This window comes from Phoca vitulina, unplaced genomic scaffold, assembly GCF_004348235.1.
Source record: "Phoca vitulina isolate PV1807 unplaced genomic scaffold, GSC_HSeal_1.0 scaffold73, whole genome shotgun sequence".
NCBI lineage: Eukaryota > Metazoa > Chordata > Mammalia > Carnivora > Phocidae > Phoca > Phoca vitulina.
This window is the reverse complement of record NW_022589776.1, coordinates 775,260-798,191: the sequence shown is the minus strand read 5'-3', so window position 1 is coordinate 798,191 and position 22,932 is coordinate 775,260. Positions and strand designations below refer to the sequence as shown.

The window sequence follows — 22,932 nt, the reverse complement described above, 5'->3', positions numbered from 1 at the left end:
ACACTCTATTTAGATGTGGAAAAACTTAAAAATTAGTAGTCCTCAAGATGACACCTGATAAGAATATACATACATGTACTCTACTAAATAAAGATCAAAAACTCTCATTTTAGTGTTTGAAATGGTGAAATTACAATTGTATAGGGAACAAAATGTTTACGTGTAAGTTCAATCAGTTTAGAGTTGGCTGAAATGTGATCAATTACGTAATGAGATGTTGTTGTAGTTTTTAAAGTGGCAAAAACTTCATTCTATGTTCTGAGTAATATATTTGTAAGTTCTCCTTCAAAGAACAGAAGAGCCAGTAATTAATAAAGACAAGTGTTCAGATTTATTTGGAAATTCACAGTTTCTAATGGCGCTACAGCTCCGTAGTTACAAACTGAAAGTCATCTTTCCACAACCCTGGGTGCTGCACGCAGATTGTGTAACTCCCGGTCTCCCTCCGCTCTCATCTGGACCTCTTCTCAATGAGTTTCCATACAATCAGGCCCTCTTGCTCTGAATGGCTAATTGTACAGACTGGAAAAAAATTTAAATCATCTAAAACATACTGTTAACCTAAAAGCAGCAACTTAAACAAAAAAAGGCTTTAAATAGGTCACATTACAAACAATACCCCCAGAAAGGTATTAGACAAGTTTAAAAAGTTATTACTAAAAGTGCTCAATAAGTTATAACTTAAATCTTACAACACAAAATGGTCAATTCTCTCCCTTTCAAAAAGAAACTTCCCACTTTCACTCATTACTGTACAAACACACACTAAGAAATCATTTTACTCAAATACAGTCGCTGCCCATTATTTTTAAAGAAAACAAAAGACCAAATGAAGACAGACACATTGACATCACATGTATACCTCTGCACATTTGTAGCCAATACAAAGCAAACATCAAGGAATAATGATCCCTTTAGACTTGACCAATTAGACGAGGTCTGGCAAACTCACTCACTGGTTCCGTGCATATGTACATAGGCAGTGATTCTATCATATGAGACCTGGACTCATCTGACAAACCTTCAAATGTTCTACTTGTAGTAACAGGAAACAATTACCTAAAAGTCTGGAGGATTAGTGCTTATTGTGAATGTTTAAAATGTAACGTAGCTAACGAAAACCCTTACAACAAGTGGTTAAATGTGTTTAAAAGGTGAATTTATAAAAAAATTTAGTTGCAAATACCAGTCATTTGCAAGAAAAAATCTTGTAGGCTTTTTTCTCATTGAGTCAGTAACTAGAGAAAAATGAGTGTGAATAAGTTAAATGAAAATATCAGTACTGCCGTTTACCCAAAAGAACAGAAAAAATTCCAGCAAGTTTTTGTTTCAAGTGAGTTTGCTACACAGAAGTCTATTTGGCAAGTCTGCAGGATCTTTATACTGTCTGACCCACATTACTGAACTTCAGGTGCAGATCACCTTAAAGCCTTGTAGTGTTTGCAGCTTCAAAAAACTAACAAAGTTATAAAAGAAATCAAATGACAGAAAAAGTTCTCCCTCCTCTTCCAGTGGCATTATAAATAGACAAAAGGCACATAAATATGGGAAGGTGCAAGAAATAGGAACAAAGCTAAAGGAAGAGGTTTAGGCTTTCATTCCTATCCCACCCAAAGGAACTGGGCTTCCAAATTACATTTGTCCCAGTAATTAATCTGTGAAAAAACATCTTTATAAAATGTCTACCATTGTCCTTGTAGGACGTGATCAGCCTTGTAAAACTGCAGCTCATTAACCAAGATTGACACAATCCCACCTACTTTTTTAAAAAGGCAGAAACCATAATTTCTGAATACTTTTCCCATTAATATTTCTCCCTCCCCCAAACCCTTCAAATACCACAGACTGTTCTTCAAAGAACAACAACAAAAAGTCTCCAGTATGAAAAGTTCTATTCATTTTAGATATGTCCCGAGACCGCTGTGACACCAAATGTTCCCACGGTGATCTCTTTGTTTCCTTTGATTATGTCATGCAGGCTCGGCAATGATCCTGACTTAGTCTGTATTAGAGTTTTTATCAATTTTCCTTGGTCTTGGACTTTAGATCGCCTTCGTTTTAAAGCCCTCTTCTCAGTTTTTGTCTTTTGGGACTGTCCATTGCACAGACTTGTGCAAGCGGAAATGCCACAAAAGTAAGACTCTTCTGACTGTGATGATGTTTCTGAGCTTCCTTCAGACGGAGGACCCTTGTAAGAAGAGTGATAAACTTCTCCCATATTAGAAAAATCTCTCTGGTTCATAAAGGGCTTCCTTCCTTTTAGGTCTCCATTGGCTACAGGGTGCAATGGATCTGCTGGCTTTATGGTTTCAATTTTTTCAGTCTTGTACTTGCAGCGTTTCTTCTATAACATTAAAACAAGGTAGTAATGAGACCTCCAACAGTTACCTCATCAAAACATCTAGAGAGCTGAGCTAATGGAGAAAAGTGCCCACTCCCGGTGAAAAGTAAAACAGTATTATGAACAGCATACATACTGTTACGTTCTGTATAGATATTACCATTACCTTCCCATTTTGTAAGTGCTACTCAATCAAAACTCTTTACTTAGCTGCCACCTCTGAAAACAGATTTAGGGGGTGATAACTAACATCTGAGTACTTACTACGCACCAGGTATTATACTAGTTGTTTTCATGTGTATCTTACTTCCTGAGAAGTGAGTATTTTATCCCTGGTTACTAAATGAGAAAACCAAGGTCCAGAGGTTTGGTTCCCTGCCCAAGTTACAACACAGTAAGTGGTCAGGTTGGGATTGAATCCTGGGCTATTTGGCTCTAAAAGTCCAAGTTCTTTCACCTAGAGATCATTACCTCTAATCAAAATGAGTACAACTTACTTTGAGAGGCAAAATGGAAAAAGCACAGACTTTGTAACCAAAAAGCCTAAGTATATTTTGAGGTTTACCATTGATTTAATGAATCATTCAAAGACGGACGACATAAACCCTCTGAGTTTCAGTTTTCTCATACCAACTCGGGGACACTACCATCTCCAGGCTGCTGTGAGGAATACAGGAACAGCACACACACACACTGCCTAACACACACTGATACTCAATAAATAAGGACTATTAGCCAGAGGTCAGCAAACCTTTTCTGTAAAAGGCCAGGTAGTAAATATTTTAGCCTTTGCGGGTCTCTCTTGCATATTCTTTTTTATTTTGCAACCCTTTAACGATAGCTCCAGGCTCATACAAAACAGGCCACAGGCCAGACACAGTCTGTGGGTCATAGTTTGCTGACCTCTGTAACATTTATTTATCATCATTACTATGACTGGAAATAAACAGTAAATTTAAGGACCGCTTAAAGATCATATCAAACCTTTCTACTTAGTTCTTCATCTACTATCACATAACACAACAATACACTTAATCAAAATATTACCTTTTTTTCTGGAGAGAACTTGAGGGGTTCTACGATGTACAAATCATTTGGGTCTACTATAAGTAAGAGAAAATAAAAAGCAGATGTAAAATGTAAAGTAGATTATGCTATGATAAACACTATGAAAATATTATATATTGTCCCTTAGTGATTATTTTCCTAACAGATCCAATGAATTTATAATAATAGATTAAGCATATATTTATGCATTTTAAATTAGTGAAAAGCGACAAGGTGGTTCTTATTTTGGGCTTGACTGGTCTCCTTCAAATAATCTCCCTAAGATTTTAACTGACAGCTAGCCATCAGCCAACACAGTAAGCATCCTTCTTTGGGCCCAGCCCTACCCTCTTACCTGATGAGAAGGACACCACCACCAGGTAAGCTAATAACAAACCTAGAGATCATCTGAGTATTTCCCTAGAGAAATACACTAAACTACACTGTGTCACAAATGTGGGTTAATTATGTGCAACAAGCAGTTGTGACCAGGTACAAAAGCCAGTTAAAGGAACATACACATAAAAAAGAGATTTAAGAAGTTTTTTCTAATTGTATTTTACTGTGACCAAAACTATGAACGCCAAAATCTAAAAACAGCTTGAACATGCAATATAAATGACAAAGCAATAATGAATAAACACTGCTGGCAAGGTGAGTAAATTAGAAATATTCGCTTTAGGTTTCTAAGATTTCATTACTTTAAGCACATTAAAGACAGCTGTATACCACTCCCACACTGACAAGATAAATGTCTTGACAAGACATTTGACTGACAAGATAAATGAGATTTCAGTCCTACTGAACCCATTAAAAGTAAACAATATGTGGTCTGACACAGCCAGAAGTTTATAAAAGCTGCAAAATTCACTATAAAACTTTATGCTGCAAATTTACTAGTAACATGATTCAACCAATTATAACTTTTTTGCATTATGTACTAGAAATCTGTTGAGAAAGTCATCAAATATATAAAAATATCTAAACATTCCTCTAAATAGCCATTTCTATCAGGGTACTAATCTCGCTCAAATTGATTTAAAAAAAAATGACACTTCTAGGAATGGTTGTTAACTGTTACTCAGATCACCCTCTCTACTGAAAGCAACTAAATGTGGATTTAACAAGTCAGGAAATGACAGATGTTGGCGAGGATGAGGAGAAAGGGGAACCCTCTTATATTGTTGGTGGGAATGCAAGCTGGTGCAGCCACTCTGGAAAACAGTATGGAGGTTCCTCAAAAAGTTGAAAATAAGAGCTACCCTACAACCCAGCGATTGCACTACTCGGTATTTACCCCAAAGATACAAATGTAGTGATCCGAAGGGGCACCTGCACCCTAATGTTTATAGCAGCAATGTCCACAATAGCCAAACTATGGAAAGAGCTGAGATGTCCATTGACAGATGAATGGATAAAGATGTGATATATATACACAATGGAATATTACACAGCCATCAAAAAAAAAAAAAAAGAAATCTTGCCATTTGCAACGATGTGGATGGAACTAGAGGGTATTATGCTAAGTGAAATAAGTCAATCAGAGAAAGACAATTATTATATGATCTCACTCATATGTGGAATTTAAGAAACAAAACAGAGGAGCATAGGGGAAGGGAGGGAAAAATAAAACAAGACGAATCCAGAGAGGGAGACAAACCATAAATGACTCTTTTTTTTTTTTTTTTTAAGATTTATTTATTTATTTGACAGAGGGAGAGAGAGCACAAGCAGGGGGAGCGGGAGAGAGAGAAGCAGGCTTCCCGCAGAGCAGGGAGCCCGTTGCGGGGCTTGATCCTAGGACCCTGGGATCATGACCTGGGCCGAAGGCAGATGCTTAAGCAACTGAGCCACCCAGGCGCCCCAAATGACTCTTAATAATAGGAAACAAACTGAGGGTTGCTGGAGGGGTGGGGATGGGGGGATGGGGTAAATGGGTGATGGACATTAAGGAGGGCACGTGATGTAATGAGCACTGGGTGTCATATAGGACTGATGAATCACTTCTAGCTCTGAACTCTACCTCTGAAACTAATAATACACTATGTTAATTAATTGAATTTAAATTTTTAAAAAAATCACTAAAAGCACTGAAGAGCAGCCAAGATTAAGTAGGTAATCTCTAGGCCAAATCTGAAGTAAAAGTAGGAAGCCAGACAGTGAAATGGAACACAAAAGTCATTTTTGTCCTGACAGCATTTGCCAAAGCAGGAGTATGCAAACTTTAGCTCTGATGGTATCAAGGGAATGAGTCAGAAATAAAATCTCCAGACCCACCCAAAGTAGTAGTCTAATAAGAAACCTTCACTCTCCCCTCTGTAAGCTAGGACTCTAAAGAACTACCCTCAGAGAAAGAATTAACCCATGCAATGCAGGAACTTACAGTCCAAATTCCCATCATCTGGTGGTCCAACTAACCTCATGCTACAAACATAAAATATTCCTGAATATAAAGCAAACACAAATTTTCTCTGGAATAAGGACCTACCTCCTAGCTCTCTAATTATCTCTACAAATAATTTTTCAAAGAGAAGGACCAACACACAAAGGTAACCAAGCACAGAAAGACACAAGGCCTCTTGAGCAAGAGCCTGCAGACACAACCAATGAAAAGATTCATAAAGACTTAAGATATCAGAATTATCAAACATAAGACTATAAAGACAGTTATACTTACTATGTTTAATAAAAAGCTTGAAAATATCTGCAGGAAACATAAAACAAAAAAGGGACCCAGATGTTTAAAAAAATACTAAAAGAACTCCTAGAAATGGAAAATGTAGTAACTGACATTAAAAACTCAATGGAAGAATTTAATAGCAGACTACAGATAGCTGAAGAATGTGTGGTCTGGAAAACAGTACGGAGGAAATCACCCAAATACAGCACAGAAAGGCAAAAAGAATGGAAATAAGAGTTTAGGAGGATAAAATGAGAAGGATGGTAACATACTGAATTAAATGGGGACTCTTAAAAGAGAACGAGGTAGAGGGAATGTTTTTGGGGAAAAAATAATGGTTAAGAATTTTCCAATACTGATAAAATATACCAATTGAGAAATTCAAAGAGCCCAACAAATTTAAACAGGAATAAAGAAAAAAAGATAATGTTTCAGTATGAAGGGAACTAATGGCATATGGAAAGTCTCAGAAAGCAGACCTGAAGAATTAAGAAATCAGTATATATGTGGATAAATGTAAATGAACATTAGTGTAAAAAATAATAATAGTATATCTTGTTGAATTACAACTAAGCAAAAAAACAGAATTTAAATACACAAAACATTAACACGTAAGTCAAGTTGGGGATAAAAGATCTTGGTACTGTCCAAGAAGAGGAAAAAGTACTGATTAACTGCAGACTTTGACAAGTATTTGTAAATTCTAAAGTATGAGAAGATGTCAAAGATAATGCACAACTTCTAATGACAGAAAAAGAGAAGAATCTCTTCCTAGCTCCCAACAAAAAATCTCTTTAGGAAAGGGAGGAAAAATAAAAAGAGTTAATAGGTAAAAGATATGTGAATACCTTTATGCTAATAAATTTTAACATTTTTTTATTTTATTTTATTTTTTCTTAAAGATTTTATTTATTTATTTGAGAGAGAGAGAATGAGAGACAGAGAGCATGAAAGGAAGGAGAGTCAGAGGGAGAAGCAGACTCCCCGCCGAGCAAGGAGCCTGATGTGGGACTCGATCCCGGGACTCCAGGATCATGACCTGAGCCGAAGGCAGTCACTTAACCAACTGAGCCACCCAGGCGCCCCTTAACATTTAGATGAAATGGAAAAATTAATGGAAATTTTTAATTTAAAAAATTTAATTTTTAATTAAAAAAAATCAGGTTCCTATAACCAAAACTCCTCTTACAAAGACAATTCTGGACCTATGTGACTAATAATTCACTTGGCATTATACTCTCCAGGTCCATTCATGTTGTTGCAAATGACAAGATCTCATTCTTTCTTAAGACTGAGTAATGTCCCATTGTGTATGTATATATATACACCACATCTTAATCCATTCATCTATGGATGGACATTTGAGTTTGTTTCCATATCTTGGCAATTGTAAATAATGCTGCAATAAACACAGAGGTGCATATATCTTTTCGAATCAGTGTTTTCGTTTTCTTTGGGTAAATAGCCAGTGATGGAATTACTGGATCATATAGTAATTCTATTTTTAATTTTTCTGAGGAACCTCCACACTGTTTTCCCCAATGGCTACACCAGTTTGCATTCCACACAACATGCATGAGGTTCCTTTTTCTCCATATCCTAACACTTGTTGTCTCTTGTGTTTTTGATTTTAGCCATTCTGTCAGGTGTGAGGTGGTTATCTCATTGTGGTTTTGATTTACATTTCCCTGATGATTAGTGATGTTAAGCATCTTTTCATGTGTCTGTTGGCCATCTGTATGTCTTCTCTGGAAAAATGTCTATTCAGGGTCTCTGCCCACTTTTAATAAAGAGCCAATAATGGCCAAGAAACTTGAAGCAACTGAAAATTCATTTAAAATTTTACATTGGAATTCCTATCTAACACCAAACACAAAAAAATAAATTCCAGGTAGATTAAAGACCTAAAAATAAAAACCGAAGTAAACATTTAAAAGAAAATATAAGAGAATATCATCCATAAACTTGGAGCAAAAAATTCTGTTTAAACAGGAGATAAAAAGCACTAACCGTAATTGGAGAAAATTTATACATTTGATTACACTAACAGGAGCTTCTCTTATTTAAAAAACTCTATATAAAACACAAGTTTCAGAGCAAAATAAGATATCTGCAACATACTTAATCAATGACTAGGATCAAAATCTTAAAAATAATTATAAACCAGTACAAAAGAGATAAACAACCCAACAGAAGAACAGGCAAAAACCTTAAAATTGCCCAGGAAAGTCATATGACTAAAAGGCATAAGTATATTTGTTCAACTTCATTAGTAATCAGGTAAATGCAAACTACAACTGCACTGAGGTTAATGAATACCTTAAACCTGAGAATCCTAAGTGTTTATTGGCAAGAATGCAGAATAATGGAAATTCTCACAGCACTGGTGGAAGCACAAACTGTTTTATGACCACTTTGGAAAAGCCTGCCATTATCTAATCACTTGCAGATAAGCATACTCTACAACCCAGCAGTTTTACATCTAGGCAATATTCCTAGAGAAATTCATACAACTATGTTCCAGTATACAAACAAGTGTTTACAGCAGCATTATCTGTAAAGCCCCAAATTGTAAGCAACAGTAGAATGGATAAATACACTGTGAATTAGCTACTGAAATAGGATGGGACGCAATCGTGTATATGAATCTCCCAAGAGAACGCTGAAGAAGAAAAAAAAGTTTACATGTGGTATGATTCTATTTTATCAAAAGCTCAAAATCAGGCAAAACTTATACTGTGAGAAATCCAAAGACCAATGGTAAAACTATTAAGAAAATCAAGAATATGATTATTTCAAAAGTCAGGATAGCTACCTGTGGGAGAAGCAATACCAAGAGTGCTGATCTTGTTCTACTTCTTGATCTGAATGTTAGTTACACAGGCATTCACTTTACAATTACTTTGCAAGTTGTACATTCTAGTTTTATGCACTTTTTGTTTTTTTTGTTTCCCTTATATTTCACAGTAAAAATGTGTCACAAAAATCAAAACAATTTTGATCCACCTAGTTTGTCAACAAAAATGAGAGTTGCAAATCAAAGTATAAACCTGATGAAAAGAGAGAAGGACACTAAGAAAAGAAAACTTATAATGAATTAATGTAAGTTACAACATGAATTATCTAAGCCCCATTATTACCTCAAATACTTAGCAGGCAAGAGATTATGTAATTTGTCAATTTTGTATTAATTCATATCAACTTTGTACAAAAGTCCTAGCTTTATATAAAAATAAGACATGGAGCATTACAACCAAGCCACAGAAAAATGATTATAAGAGACTACTATGAACAACTGTATGCCAAAAAATTGGAAACCTAGAAGAAATGGATAAACTCCTAGCAACACACATCAAGAATGAATCACGAAGAAAGAGAAAATATCAACAGATCAATAACAAGTAAGGAGACTAAATCAATAATCAAAACCTCTCAACTAAGAAACGCCCCAAACTAGACAGCTCCATCAAAGAATTCTACCAAACATTTAAAGAAGAATTAACACCAATTCCTGAAACTCTTCCAAAAATTTGAAGGGAACACTTCCAAGCTCATTCTATATAGCCAGAATTACCCTGATACCAAAGCCAGACAAAGGCACTACAGAAAAATTACAGACCAGTATCCCTAATGAATACTGATATGAAAATCTTCAACAAAATATAAGCAAAGCAAATTTGATAGCACATTAAAAGGATATTACACAATGACCAACTGAGATTTATTTCTAGAATAACAAGGATGATTCAACATATGAACATCAATCAATGTGATATACATTAAAAGAATGAAGGACGAAAGCCACATGATCATCCCAACTGATGCAGGAAAAGCATATGACAAGATTCAACACCTTTTCATGATAAAAATACTCAATAAATTAGGAACCGAAGGAAACCTCAACATATTAAAAGGTCATTTATGAAAAAGCCTATAGCTAACATAATAATGATAAAAGACTGAAAGCTTTCCTCTAAGATCAGGAACAAGGCAAGGATGTCAGCTCTCATCACTTCTATTCAACTTAGTACTGGAAGTCCTAGCCAGAGCAATTAGGCAAGAAACGGAAATAAAAGGCATCCAAATTGGACAAAAGGGGGGCACCTGGGTGGCTCAGTCAGTTAAGCGTCGTACTCTTGATTTCAGCTCAGGTCATGATCTCAGGGTTGTGGGATTGAGCTCTGTGTTGGGTTCTGTGCTAGGCGTGGAGCCTGCTTGGGATTCTCTCTCCCTCTCCTTCTGCCTCCCCTCCCCCAACCCCCACCCCCGCCAATTGGACAAAAGTAAAATTATCTCTGTTTAGAGATGACATGATCTTATATGTAGAAAAACCTAAGAATTGCATAAGAAAAACTGTTAATGGATTCAGAAAAGTTGCAGGATACAAAATCAAAGCACAAAAAACCAGTTGCACGTCTATACTTCAGTTGCACGTCTATACTTTTAACAATGAACAATCCAAAAAGGAAATTAAGAAAACAATTCCATTTACAATAGTATCAAAAAGAATAAAATACTTAGGGATAAGCCTAAGAAAGTGTAGGAAAACTACAAAATATTGATGAAAGAAATTAAAGAATATACAAACAAATAATAAAAGAAGACACAAATGGGAAAACATCTCACGTTCATGACTGGAACACTTAATACTGTTAAGATGTCCATACTACCAAAATGATATACAGATTCAGCACAATCCCTATCAAAATCCCAACAGTATTTTTTTGCTGAAATAGAAAAATACATCCTAAAATTTATATCGATTCTCAAGGGACCTCAAATAGGCCAAACCATTTTTAAAAAGAAGAATAAAGTTTGAGGACTCACACTTCCTGATTTCAGAACATGTCACAAAGCTATAGTCATCAAAACAGTGCAGTACTGGGATGCTTGGGTGGCACAGTCAGTTAAGCGTAGGACTCTTGGTTTCTGCTCAGGTCATGAGGTCAATCCTGGTGTCGGGCTCTACACTCAGTGTGGAGTCTGCTTAAGACTCTCTCTCCCTATCCCTTTGTCCCTCCCCACCACTATCTCTCTCAATTCTCATTCTTAGTTTCGGCTCAGGGTGTGATCTCAGAGTTGTGAGATCGAGCCCCACATGGGGTTCTGCATTGAGCAGAGTCTGCTTAAGCTTCTGTCTCCCTCTCCTTCTGCGCCACCCCCCCCACTGTTTTTCTCTCTCTCTCAAATGAATAAATAAATCTTTAAACAAAACAAAACAGTGTGGTACTGGTATAAAGACTGGTAAGTAGACCAATGGAATAAAGGACCCAGAAACAAACTCTCACACATACGGTCAAATAATCTTCAACAAAAGTAGTAAGACCAGTCAATGAGGAAAAACAGTTTCTTCAACAAACAGTCCTGGGAAAACTGGATATTGACATGCAAAAGAATGAAGCTGAACCCTATCTTACACAATATACAGAAGTTAACTCAAAATGGATTAAAGACCTAAATGTAAGATGTAAAACTATAAAATTCCTACAAGAAAACAGAGGAAACTTCATGACATTGGAGAAATTAACAACAAAAAAATTAAATAAAAAATCTTTTAAATTGGGCAAAGGATATTTCTCCAAAGATGATTTACAAATGTCCCCCAAGCACATGAAAAGATGCTCAACATCACTATGTCAAAGTCAGAGGTCAAAACAGTGGCTATCCTGGGAGGGGGTGGACAGTGACTAAAAGAGCACAAGGAAGTTGCTGGGATGCTGGAGCATGTTCTCTATCTCAGTCTGGGTGTTGGTCACACAGGTGTGCTCATTTGGTTTATGAAAATTCATCAAGCTTTACATACAACGATTACACTTTTCTTACATGTAACACTTCAATTAAAAATTTCAGTTATGAAAGAAAATCAGCCAAAAGAAGAAAAAAAGAAAGAAAAAAGCAGGAAGGAAGAAGAGATTTACTAGTCCTAAGCAAGCACACATGTAATGGGTTAAATTTGTGAAGCTTTGTGATAACAGTAAACCAGCAATGCTCAGCAATGATTACTTGAATTATTTAATCAATTGGAACATGCTGCTGTTAGTAAATCCTGAAGAAAGAGAAGCTAACAATTATTAAAGAAAGCAATCCTAATTGAAATATACAATTAACTTGGTTATTTTAATACTGCTATAAAGTTAAGTCTCTCAGTAAGCGCTAATTATAAAAAAACTAATACAGAAAAATAGCTACTCGGTACAAATTCATTCATTTAAATTTAAGTATTCACTGAAGTGTTAGATGATGGAATGCTATTATAGACCCTGGCCTATAAAAAAGAGAGAGACTAGATCTTTTTTTTCAGAAAGTGCCTCACAGTCCTAAACTACAGATAAAAGGGGTCCTACCTGTACAAGAGGAGGAGGCAGATAAGCACAGGATGCTATGGGAGCACATTCAGGTTTTCCAAATCTGTTGAACTTTCTCAAACATCCCTTTCTAAAAAGAAATACTTCTAAACAGGAGCATGTGCAAACAAAGCTACCAATGGCTAATTAAACTAAGCCCTCCTTCCCCACCCTCTGGGCTTTCAGGAATAAAGAAAGATATAAAGTGTGAAAATGATAAGGTGGTTTTGGCATAGCACAAACACAAAAGTTACTTATACCCATTATTCTGTTGCAGATGGTTTTGAACACAACACTGACATTCTACTTCTGCCAGAAGTAAGCTGGATTCCTGTTTATATATATGTATATTGCATAAAAATCTACCTTCTTTGCCAGTTAACTGTAGAGACTTGGATCTGATGAGTGGGAATGAAGTTCTCCTTTTCAAATTCATATCATCATAGGAAGAGAAACATCTAAAACATGAAGAAAAATCAACATCGGGCACAATGAGTAAACTACATATAATGTATTCTGCAGCTGGGGCTTGATGGAAGCTATTGAGAACTGAACATGCCGCAGAATACTAACCTCTAATGTAACACACCAGTTATTACTATTACATGTTAAAAAAAAAAATTAAGGATCATTCTCTAAAAGGTGCTATATTAAAATACCTATTATCCTCTCCCTTTGAACTCCACATTCAAGCATCCTTCACAACCAAAATATTTCAAGGGTTTATGCACTTCCTATTAATGTTTTCTTTATTCCGGTCTACAGTACCTCCCAGATACAGGACTATCTTGCTAGTTCCAATGATGTTTTAACACTGCAATTTTAAGATATCATATGGGGAAAAGAAATTATCTCAGTATTCCCTTATTCAGTCAAATTTCTCAAAAATATAAAAAAACAGTAAAAAAATGTGAAATAAAATGCTGATATTACCTTTTAGGGCTTGGATATTGATTACTCTTAGGAAGTTTTGAAATATAATCTCCATCAAATTGAGAAGTGTTTCGACAGCGTTGCATACAAAGCATCAGTCCCAAGACAACACAGAGAACCAAAGATATGACAAGATAGCTTTGTCGATCTGAAACCTGAGAGGAGAAAAGGATTTAATTATTATATATTTTATATATTATAGTAATATTAAATATTACATTATTATATTTTGTTATTATAATTTAAAAATTATATTAGGAAAAATATAGTGGGATATAAAATTCAAAGGACAAATCATTTTAAACATTTTTTCATGTGTTTCAAAACCATAAAATGCAGGGCATGCTCTTAGAAAATGTACTACTGAGGTAATGTCTTACTCTGTCTTCCTTTCCCCCTCCAAATCTTTGAACATTTTCAACCTATAGAAAATTTTTAAAAATAGCAATGAACATATTCATGCCTTTCACCTATGTTTACCAATAATTAACATTTTGTCACATTTGCTGTGTTTTTCCACCTGTACTATCTCCTACTTGGGGAGAAAAAAAAAATCTTGCTCCTGCCTAGTCTTTGCCATCTTGTAATACTGAACCAGCAATCACCCAGTTATTTAAGCCAAAAACACGGGGGTCATCCTTAGTTCCACATCTCACATATCCAATCTTTCATCAAGGCTTGTCTTTCTCTTAAATATTTCCTGAATTCAACAACTTCGCACTGTTCTCCACTTCTAATACCCTAGTCCAAACCAACACCACCTCACCCAGGTTACTGCAACTGCATCCTAGTTGGTCTCCTCCCCACTTCTGCTTTTGCTGTTCCTTAAGAGGCAATTCTCCACAGAGCGACAAATGGGGAGTTTCTCCAAGTATTGGAGATGACCCCTGTCACTTCTTAATTCTTTCCAATGAGTTGCAATGATTAGAATAAAATTCAAATTCTAAATTGCCTACAAAGGCCTACAAGACCCAGTCGCCATGATATCCTGAAGGTACTTCTTACCTTCCTTCCCCTCATTCTGCTCCAGCCATGCCAACTTTCTTTCTGCCCTCAGATATATTACACTGTTTCTAATCGTGGGTCCTTTGCCCTAGTGCTGCTCACAGGTTTGTTCTGACCCTAGGCCGCATGTGGCTGCTCTCCTCTTGAGCAGTCAAGTTCTAATGCCACTGCCTCAGATAAGCCTTCCAAAATCACTCTAGCTAAAGGAGCAACTCTTACCACACCACTCCACACACACACATTTCATTTTCTATCCCACTGTCCTTCACATATATTTACTATATGTATTCCCTCACTCCCCCAGAAGAGAGGCTCTGTGTGGCCAGGGACTACGCACTGTTGTATGCCCCAAGGACTGTACAGCTCACACCCACATACAATGGATGCTCAATAAATACTTATTAAATCAATAAAATTTTTGCTTTGTTAAACAACTCAATAAGCCTTTGTGAACTGAAAATGAAGTATCAGTGGTTTGCAAAAGGCCTAATAGAATTGCTTTATAATCATATTTTAGGTAAGACCTAAACTATGAATGCCTTGTTTTCCAAAAAATTATCTTAATTAGTATATTTCCAAAACTTTAAAATGCCACATTCTGGTATTCTAAACAAGTTCTCTATAAATGACCATTTTGTTTGGTTGAAGTTCTTAGATAACATGTTCTTAACAAGCCTGCCTTTATGACAATCTCTATATATGCAGTGTGTCTTACAATACCAGCAAATAAAAATACCTCGTGTTTTAATTCTGCCACTGTTGTTGATAAGTTTGAAACAAGCTGTGTCATGTTGGTCAATTGTGCCTGTAGTAACTGGATGGCTTCAGTCTGCCGCTGATCCTATCATAAAGGAAGAAATATTATTTTTGTGTGTGTGAAAGTTTCATCTGTAAATACACTGTAAGTTCCAGTAAAATTACTAAGTTCCTTAAGAAAAAAAATATTAATAGGAAGCTTCTAATGAATGAATAAAGTGTGACCAGAAATTTAAAAACAAAAAATGAATCTGAGACTGTTGAACCCTCCTCTCCTACCCCTCCAAAAAACCATTTTGCCATTTACTGCTACCATTTGGATTGGATTACCATCTAATAGACGTTAAAAAATTACTTTTCAAGTTAATATGGGCTCTACATGTATAAACCAGCATATAGTCAGCTGTATGCAAAACAATCACTTTGTCAAATATGTATTTTTAAACCAAAGCAGTCAGCACAAAAACATGTTGAAAATTTTTGAAAAATGTTTTTGGATATAAAGCAGGCTCATACCAAGAAGCTTTTAAAAGTTCTAGTCTATTGTACACTAGGATGGAACTTAGGATGTCCCATAGTCAAAAACCTGCAACAGTTTATCTAGTCAATGTTGGATATCATCAACGAAAATAAATTAATCGAAAACATCCATTTTTCCAGCTCTAGATTTTTAAAACTTTTATAATCAACAAATATGCCTTTATGTAAAATATCTGCATGCGTATTTTAGGGAATTATGCATCATACTCATGGTCAGGAACCTATATTAATAGGGAGACTGTATTGAAAATTTCAACTTACTACTGAATTTGGGGAGGGGAAAGAGGGCAGAATGTAAAGAAAAGCTAACACTCTATGTAGGATCATTATGAAATAGCTATATAACCATTTATCACTTTAGACCTAAGTTTTTCAAATTTAGATTTAAATAAGTTTTAGGGGCACCTGGGTGGCTCAGTCTTTAAGTGCCTGCCTTTGGCTGAGCATGATCCCAGGGTCCTGGGATTGAGCCCCACATCGGGCTCCCTGCTCAGCAGGAAGCCTGATTCTCCCTCTCCCTCTGCCTCCAGTCCCCCTGCTTGTGCTCTCTCTCTCAAATAAATAAATAAAAATCTTAAAATAAATAAGTTTTAAATCTCAACTGTGTGTGTGTGTGTGTGCGCACAGGGTGGGGGGAGTAGGCTGGGGGGAGATGGATACATAAAACTGTAACAAAAAGTTTCACTTACATCCCTTACTGCAATACTCTGTGGTACTTTCTTTTTTTTTTTTTTTTTTTTAAGATTTTATTTATTTATTTGACAGAGACAGAGATAGCGAGAGCAGGAACACAAGCAAGGGCAGTGGGAGAGGGAGAAGCAGGCTTCCTGCCGGGCAGGGAACCTGATGTGGGACTCGATCCCAGGACCCTGGGATCATGACCTGAGCCGAAGGCAGATACTTAACGACTGAGCCACCCAGGCGCCCTCTGTGGTACTTTCTATCCTACTTCATCTGTTTCAAATGCTGAACCTGACTCATTAAACTGTTTCTTCTGACTCACATTTGACAAATACTGATAAATTCCAGATAGTTATAATCATTTAAAGAAAAAACTATGAAATTTAATAAGTTAGTCAACACTTCTAATCAAGGTTTACCTCCAATACTGTTAATAACACACAAATTATTTACAAGTATTTAAATAAGTCTTTGAGATGAGAAAATATAGAGGGGAAATCATTTTAACCATTAAAATTAATGAAGAACTAAATAACTACTGTGCTCATGAGTCAGAAGACAATATTGTTAAGATGCTAATTCTACGAACTGATGTATAAATTCAATAAAATCTAATCAAGATGCAAACAGGTTGTTTTTTGTAGAAATTGACAAGCTGATTCTAAAATCAATATTAGCCAAAACAATTTTGGAAGAGATGAACAAAGTTGGAAGATTCACACTATGTGATTTCAAGAGTTCCTATAAAGCTACAATAATTGCAACAGTCTGGTATCAGCATAAAAATAGATGAACAGAACAAAAGAGAAGCCCTGAAACAGACATATGTAATATATATAGAGAGAGAGAGCGAGAGAATTGATTTATATTTGTATTTATCAAAAGTGCAAAGGAAATTCAGGGGGGAAGGGTAGTCTTTTCAACAATGATACTGGAATAAAGGGAAATTTATTCATGTTTCTCTATCCCCCTCCCCACCAAAAAACTTTGAGCCATACTTCAGAACATGTAAAAATTAAAATAGATTATAAATCTAATGTAAAACGAAAACTACAAAACTTTTAGAAGAAAACTGAGGAAAAATTCTTTGTGACTCTGGGTTAGGGAAAGATTTTATAGAGCAAAGAGAAAATAGATAAACAGGCTTTAACAAATTAAAAACTTCTGCTCTTCAAAAGGCACTTTTAAGAGAATGACAAAAGAAATAATGAACTGGGAGAAAATATTTGCAAAGTATATCTCTAATAAAGGACTTGTATTCCGAATACATTTTAAATAACTCTCAAACTTCAATTAAAAAAAAAAAAAAAACTAAAGGAGGAAATCTGTATGGAACCACAACTGGATTGTTAGGAACTAGCAGTAAGATGCAACTAAACTCTGAAACCTCAGGTCTCCTCACTTCATCTCACCATCCCCTAGTCCCAGAAAAACTTTTAGCAAAGTATAAAATTTCTTCATCATAGTAACACACTGTAAAAACTTTTAATAAACATCTGGATATTGCAATACCAAAATTGTGCAATACTGAAATTGTTTCCTTAAAATCAACAAGACAGGGTAATGGCCAATTACCAGTCACATTGCGTCACAGGCAAGAGATAAAGGGGGAAAAAAGAAGAAATGAAAAGGTATAAGGATTAAAAAGAAGAAACAGAACTGTACTTATTTGCAATCAATTAGATTATCTGTGTAGAAAACCACAAGATTTGAGTTTAACAAAGCTGCTTAAAAAAAGGCCACTGCATTTCTGCCACATATACACACACAAACTTAGAAATGTAATAGGAATAATGCTCAAGAAAATTTTCTCTAGAGGAGATATAGATGCTAATAGCTAGGTAATTTTCCAAACATGACATCATATCATAGGCTTATCATCACCTATCGGGGGAAAAAAATGAACCAACACTACTTATCCTTCTTACCAGCAAGAGCCTACAAAATTCAAAAGCAATTTATATAAAAAGTAAGTAAGGGTTGAAGATGACCAACCTGCTCCTCTGCTATTCTTGAAGTATTCTGAAGTTTTACTATTGTTTTATTGAAAGCCTTTTGCATTTCTTCCATTTGTTTTCGGTACCTACGGAGTAAGAAAAGATTTATTAAATTAGCTTTAATTTCTTATTTCTTAACTTATTACTGGAAACACACTTCTGATTGCAATACAGGAGATAAATCTACTTTTTTGAAAATGACTCTTATTGAGGCCTGGAACACTTACAAAGGTAAAATAAAGAGATCCCTTGAGGTATTTGCTACCTTACTACTATGTAAGATGAGTCACATATATGATCAATCAATTTATGACAAAGGAGCTAAGAATATAAAATGGGGAAAGAACAGTCTTTTCAATAAATGGTGTTGGGAAAACTGGACAGCCACATTCAAAGGAATGAGAGTGGATTGCTATCTTACACCATACACCAAAAGTAACTCAAAATGGATTAAAGACTTGAATGTAAGACCTGAAATCATAAAACTCAGAAGAAAACACAGGTGGTAAGCTCCTTGACATTGATCTTGGTGATGGTTTTCTGGACTTGACAACAACAGCAAAAATAAACGAGTACATATCAAACTAAAAAGCTTCTGTATAGCAAAGGAAACCATTAATGAAATGAAAAGGCAACTTGCCAAATGGGAGAAAAACTTTGCAAATCATATATCTGATTGGAGTTAATATCCAAAGTACATAAAGAACGTATACCTCTGAATAATAAAAAATTAAAGAATCCAATTAAAACAGTGGCACAGGATCTAAACAGGCCTTCTCCACAGTCATACGATGGCCAACAGGTACATGAAAAGATGCTCAACATCACTAATCATCATGGAAATGCAAATCAAAATCACAATGAGAGATCACATCTGTTAGAATGGCTATTATCAAAAAGATAAGACATAACACATGTTGGCAAGGATGTAGAGAAAAGGGAACCCTTGCTGGTAGAAATGCAAATTGATGCAGCCACTCTGGAAAAGTTAGGGAGGTCCTCAAAAATTAAAAATAGAACTACTTTATGATCTAGCAACTCGACTTCTGAGTATTTATCCGAAGAAAATGAAAAACACTAAGTTGAAAAGATATATGTACCCCCATGTTCACTGCAGCATTATGTACAATAGCCAAGATGGCAACAACCTAAGTGTTCATCGAATGATAAATGGATATAGTAAATGCGGTATCTGTACACAATGGAATATTATTCAGCCACAAAAAAAGAAGGAAATCTTGCCATTTGCAACAACATGGATGGATGGACTTGAGGACGTTATGCTAAGTGAAATAAGTCAGAGAAAGACAAATACCATACGATCTCACTTATATGTGGAATATAGTAATAATAATGATGACAGTAATACCCTCAAACTCAGAGATAGAGAGAACAAATTGGTGGTTATCAGAGGTAGGGGATGGGAGATGGGAGAAATGGGCAAAGGGGGTCAAAAGGTACAAATTTCCAGTTATAGAATGTATAAGTAATGGGAATGTAATGTATAGCATGGTAACTATAGTTAATAATACTCTATATTTGAAAGTTGCTAGGAGAGTAGATCTTGAAAGTTCTTGTCGCAAGGAAAAAATCTTATAATTGTATGGTAATGAATGTTAACTAGACTTAGTGTGGTGATCATTTTACAATATATACAAATATCAAATCATTATGTTGCATATCTGAAATTAATGTCAATTATATCTCAATAAAAAATTTAAAAGAATCAGTAATTTCTGTGGTTCCCTTAGGGGGGCAATTAGGGTAGGGAGAAGCAGGTAGGAGGTACTTTTTTTTTTTTTTAAGATTTTATTTATTTGAGAGAAGAGAGAGCACAAGTGGGGGTGGGGGGGGAAGGACAGAGGGAGAGGGAGAAGCAGACTCCCCGCGGAGCAGGGAGCCTGATGTGGGGCTCGATCCCAGAACCCCGAGATCATGACCTAAGCCGAAGGCAGACACTTAACCAACTGAGCCACCCAGGCGCCCCAGGTAGGAGGTATTTAAGTGGGCATGCATGCACATGCACACACAATTTGCTAATAAATTGTGTGGATTAGGAGGAAACCCATTAGGATATAATGATGACCTTAGTGACATCTTAGTAGTAGCATTTTAATTTAAAAGGAGTAGGAAAAGGTGGTGTTTCAGACATTCTGGACACTTAGTGCCTAGGTGGTTGCAAAATGTTGGAGAAGCCCTGAGGACACTGGACACTTAAGGGATAAAAAAGAGTAAACAGATATAAAAAAATGGAGAATTGTGCCTGGGGTCCCTAATCACTGCATAAGCACACTGGCACTTATGAGCACAATAGCATAAATTATCACAACTACAACTAGGATTCTAGGACTTCTTTGAAAGACTGCAAATGTTGCCTAATCATCCAGTTCAGTCTACTCTAGTCTTCACTGATTTTTTTTTTTTTTTAAAGATTTTATTTATTTATTTGACAGAGAGACACAGCGAGAGAGGGAACACAAGCAGTGGGAGAGGGAGAAGCAGGCTTCCCGCGGAGCAGGGAGCCCGATGCGGGGCTTGATCCCAGGACCCTGGGACCATGACCTGAGCCGAAGGCAGACGCTTAACGACTGAGCCACCCAGGCGCCCCTAGTCTTCACTGATTTAAACTCTTACTTGTTCTTGTCTAATTCCACTAAAAGCTTCAATATCTAATGTTTTTTATAGATATTACATATACAGTGTGTGTGTATATATATATGTGTGTGTGTGTGTATGTGTGTATGTGTGTGTGTGTATATATATATATATATATATATATATATATATATATATGTTATATAATACTATAATTTTCACATGAATACTGTGGGAGCCAAACAGTAAAAGTGGCTAAAGTTAAACAACAGAAGAAAGGAAAAACTGATTAAAGATAATTCAAACTTGTGGTCACCCTAATATTTAAAGATATTACATCACTTAGTACTTCTAAAAAAGAAAATCAATTACTTTAAGTCATTGATCAACATCTAAGTAACACTCTCTCCAGCTAAAATGGTACTGATTACTACTATATCATGAGATAATTAATCCTCTACTCAGAAAACATACTATGCTACTTATGTTGCAAAGTAGAATGTGCTAATTGATAATAAAGCTTACCTTTGGCTAAGCTCCTCCAGATAGCGGCCACTGAGAGACATGTTAACTTCTAGGGCTTTTATACGATTATTAAGTCTCATAAATACTGACTCCTTTTGGTTTGATCCATGTACAAGATTTCCATTAGTGTACCCTAGATCTGTCGAATTTTGCAATTCAGCATAAAAGTCTGTAGCCGTCCTCTGTAGCCCTCTTAAAAGGGCATCTTCCGGAGACTGTTCTTCCTCTCTCACTTCAGGTAATGAAGAAGAATCCATAACAGGAGTCAAAATTTGCTTTGGTGTGTCAGCTATGTTCATTTTGGCTTCCCCATCTTCACTGTCTGGCGTAGTAGCTGTGTTTACAGGTGGCACTATTGTTTCAGATAGCTTTGTGATAATGTGCATGGAGTTTATATCTTCTTTTACAATATTATCCATTACTTCACTAAGTTTATTTGTTTCATAGATCACAGCTGGCTTCTCTATAGAACTAAAACTCTCAGACTTTTTTTCTGTCTCATTATCAAACTCAACAGAATTCTCTTGAGGGATCACTTGAGATGGTGTAGGTCCTGCCTCATATTTACTAGGCTCAGACACTTCTGTTTTAGGTAATGAATGGATTTCTGGAGTAACATCTAAGAGAAGAGACTGAGGAAGAGTTTGAGGATGGCTTGGTTCAAGTTCAATTGCATCTGCACTGTGATTAATCAAATCACCTTGGTGCATACTACTTAAATCACCTAGAACAATAGTTTCAGCATCCTTTTCCTTTCTCTTACTGTCCAATTCTCCACTTGGAGGTTGCAATACTAAAACATCCACTGATTCTGCAGGAAGTGGTAATGGTGGTTGAGCCGACATGAGATGATCTTTTTCTTTACTCACAGCAGTTCTGCTACGTTGCCGATAAAGAGCAACTCTAACTGAACACCATTTATATACGTATTCCGAAAAACTAGAAATACAACAAACTGTGGTCAGTTCACTGCAAAATATTTGTGTCTCTGACTCAAACCAGGGTGATGATTCGTCCTCCTGTTCACCACTACCCAGAAGGGTCACTGTAGATGGACTTGCCTCCTCTTCTTCCTCTTGAACCAGCTGTACAATTGGACTCTCTTTTGGAGTATCGGGTGATGATAGCTCTGTATCATATATGTGCCCTTCAGTGGTTACAAACCTAGAAATACATATCATAATTACATATCACTTTAATTAGAAATCTAAAGTTAAAATTATGCTAAAAAATCAATGTATCATACATCAAATAAAAGGAAGACTAGAAATATAGAAGAAACTGAAATTTTTTTTGGATGAATTTTTCCCCTTTAAGTCAGTTTCATTATAAAAACAAGTATTATTCAGAAATGGTAACAGAAAGACCATTTATCAAGTGATCAGTCAGATGACTCAAATCACTATTTACTAAATCAAACTTGCTTTTTAAAAATATCTATTTAAGAATTGCTTATATGTGGAGTCTAGGAACTAGAATCTGGGATTC

At 35.8% G+C, this 22,932-nt stretch overlaps 1 protein-coding gene across 2 annotated transcripts in view; it reads right to left on the bottom strand.

The window, feature by feature from the left end:
* Positions 1-308: 308 nt before the first annotated feature.
* The window catches only part of SUCO (SUN domain containing ossification factor), an 86,769-nt gene continuing 64,145 nt past the window's right edge, over positions 309-22,932 (bottom strand). For both annotated transcript variants that reach the window (XM_032393398.1, XM_032393397.1), the window contains 7 exons: positions 21,445-22,608; positions 18,323-18,410; positions 15,087-15,191; positions 13,346-13,500; positions 12,779-12,870; positions 3,389-3,444; positions 309-2,344 (listed from right to left, as the gene is read on the bottom strand). In XM_032393398.1, the coding sequence (XP_032249289.1) occupies positions 1,901-2,344; positions 3,389-3,444; positions 12,779-12,870; positions 13,346-13,500; positions 15,087-15,191; positions 18,323-18,410; positions 21,445-22,608 (2,104 nt within the window). In that variant the 3' untranslated portion in view covers positions 309-1,900. The remainder of the gene's footprint in view (positions 2,345-3,388; positions 3,445-12,778; positions 12,871-13,345; positions 13,501-15,086; positions 15,192-18,322; positions 18,411-21,444; positions 22,609-22,932) is intronic.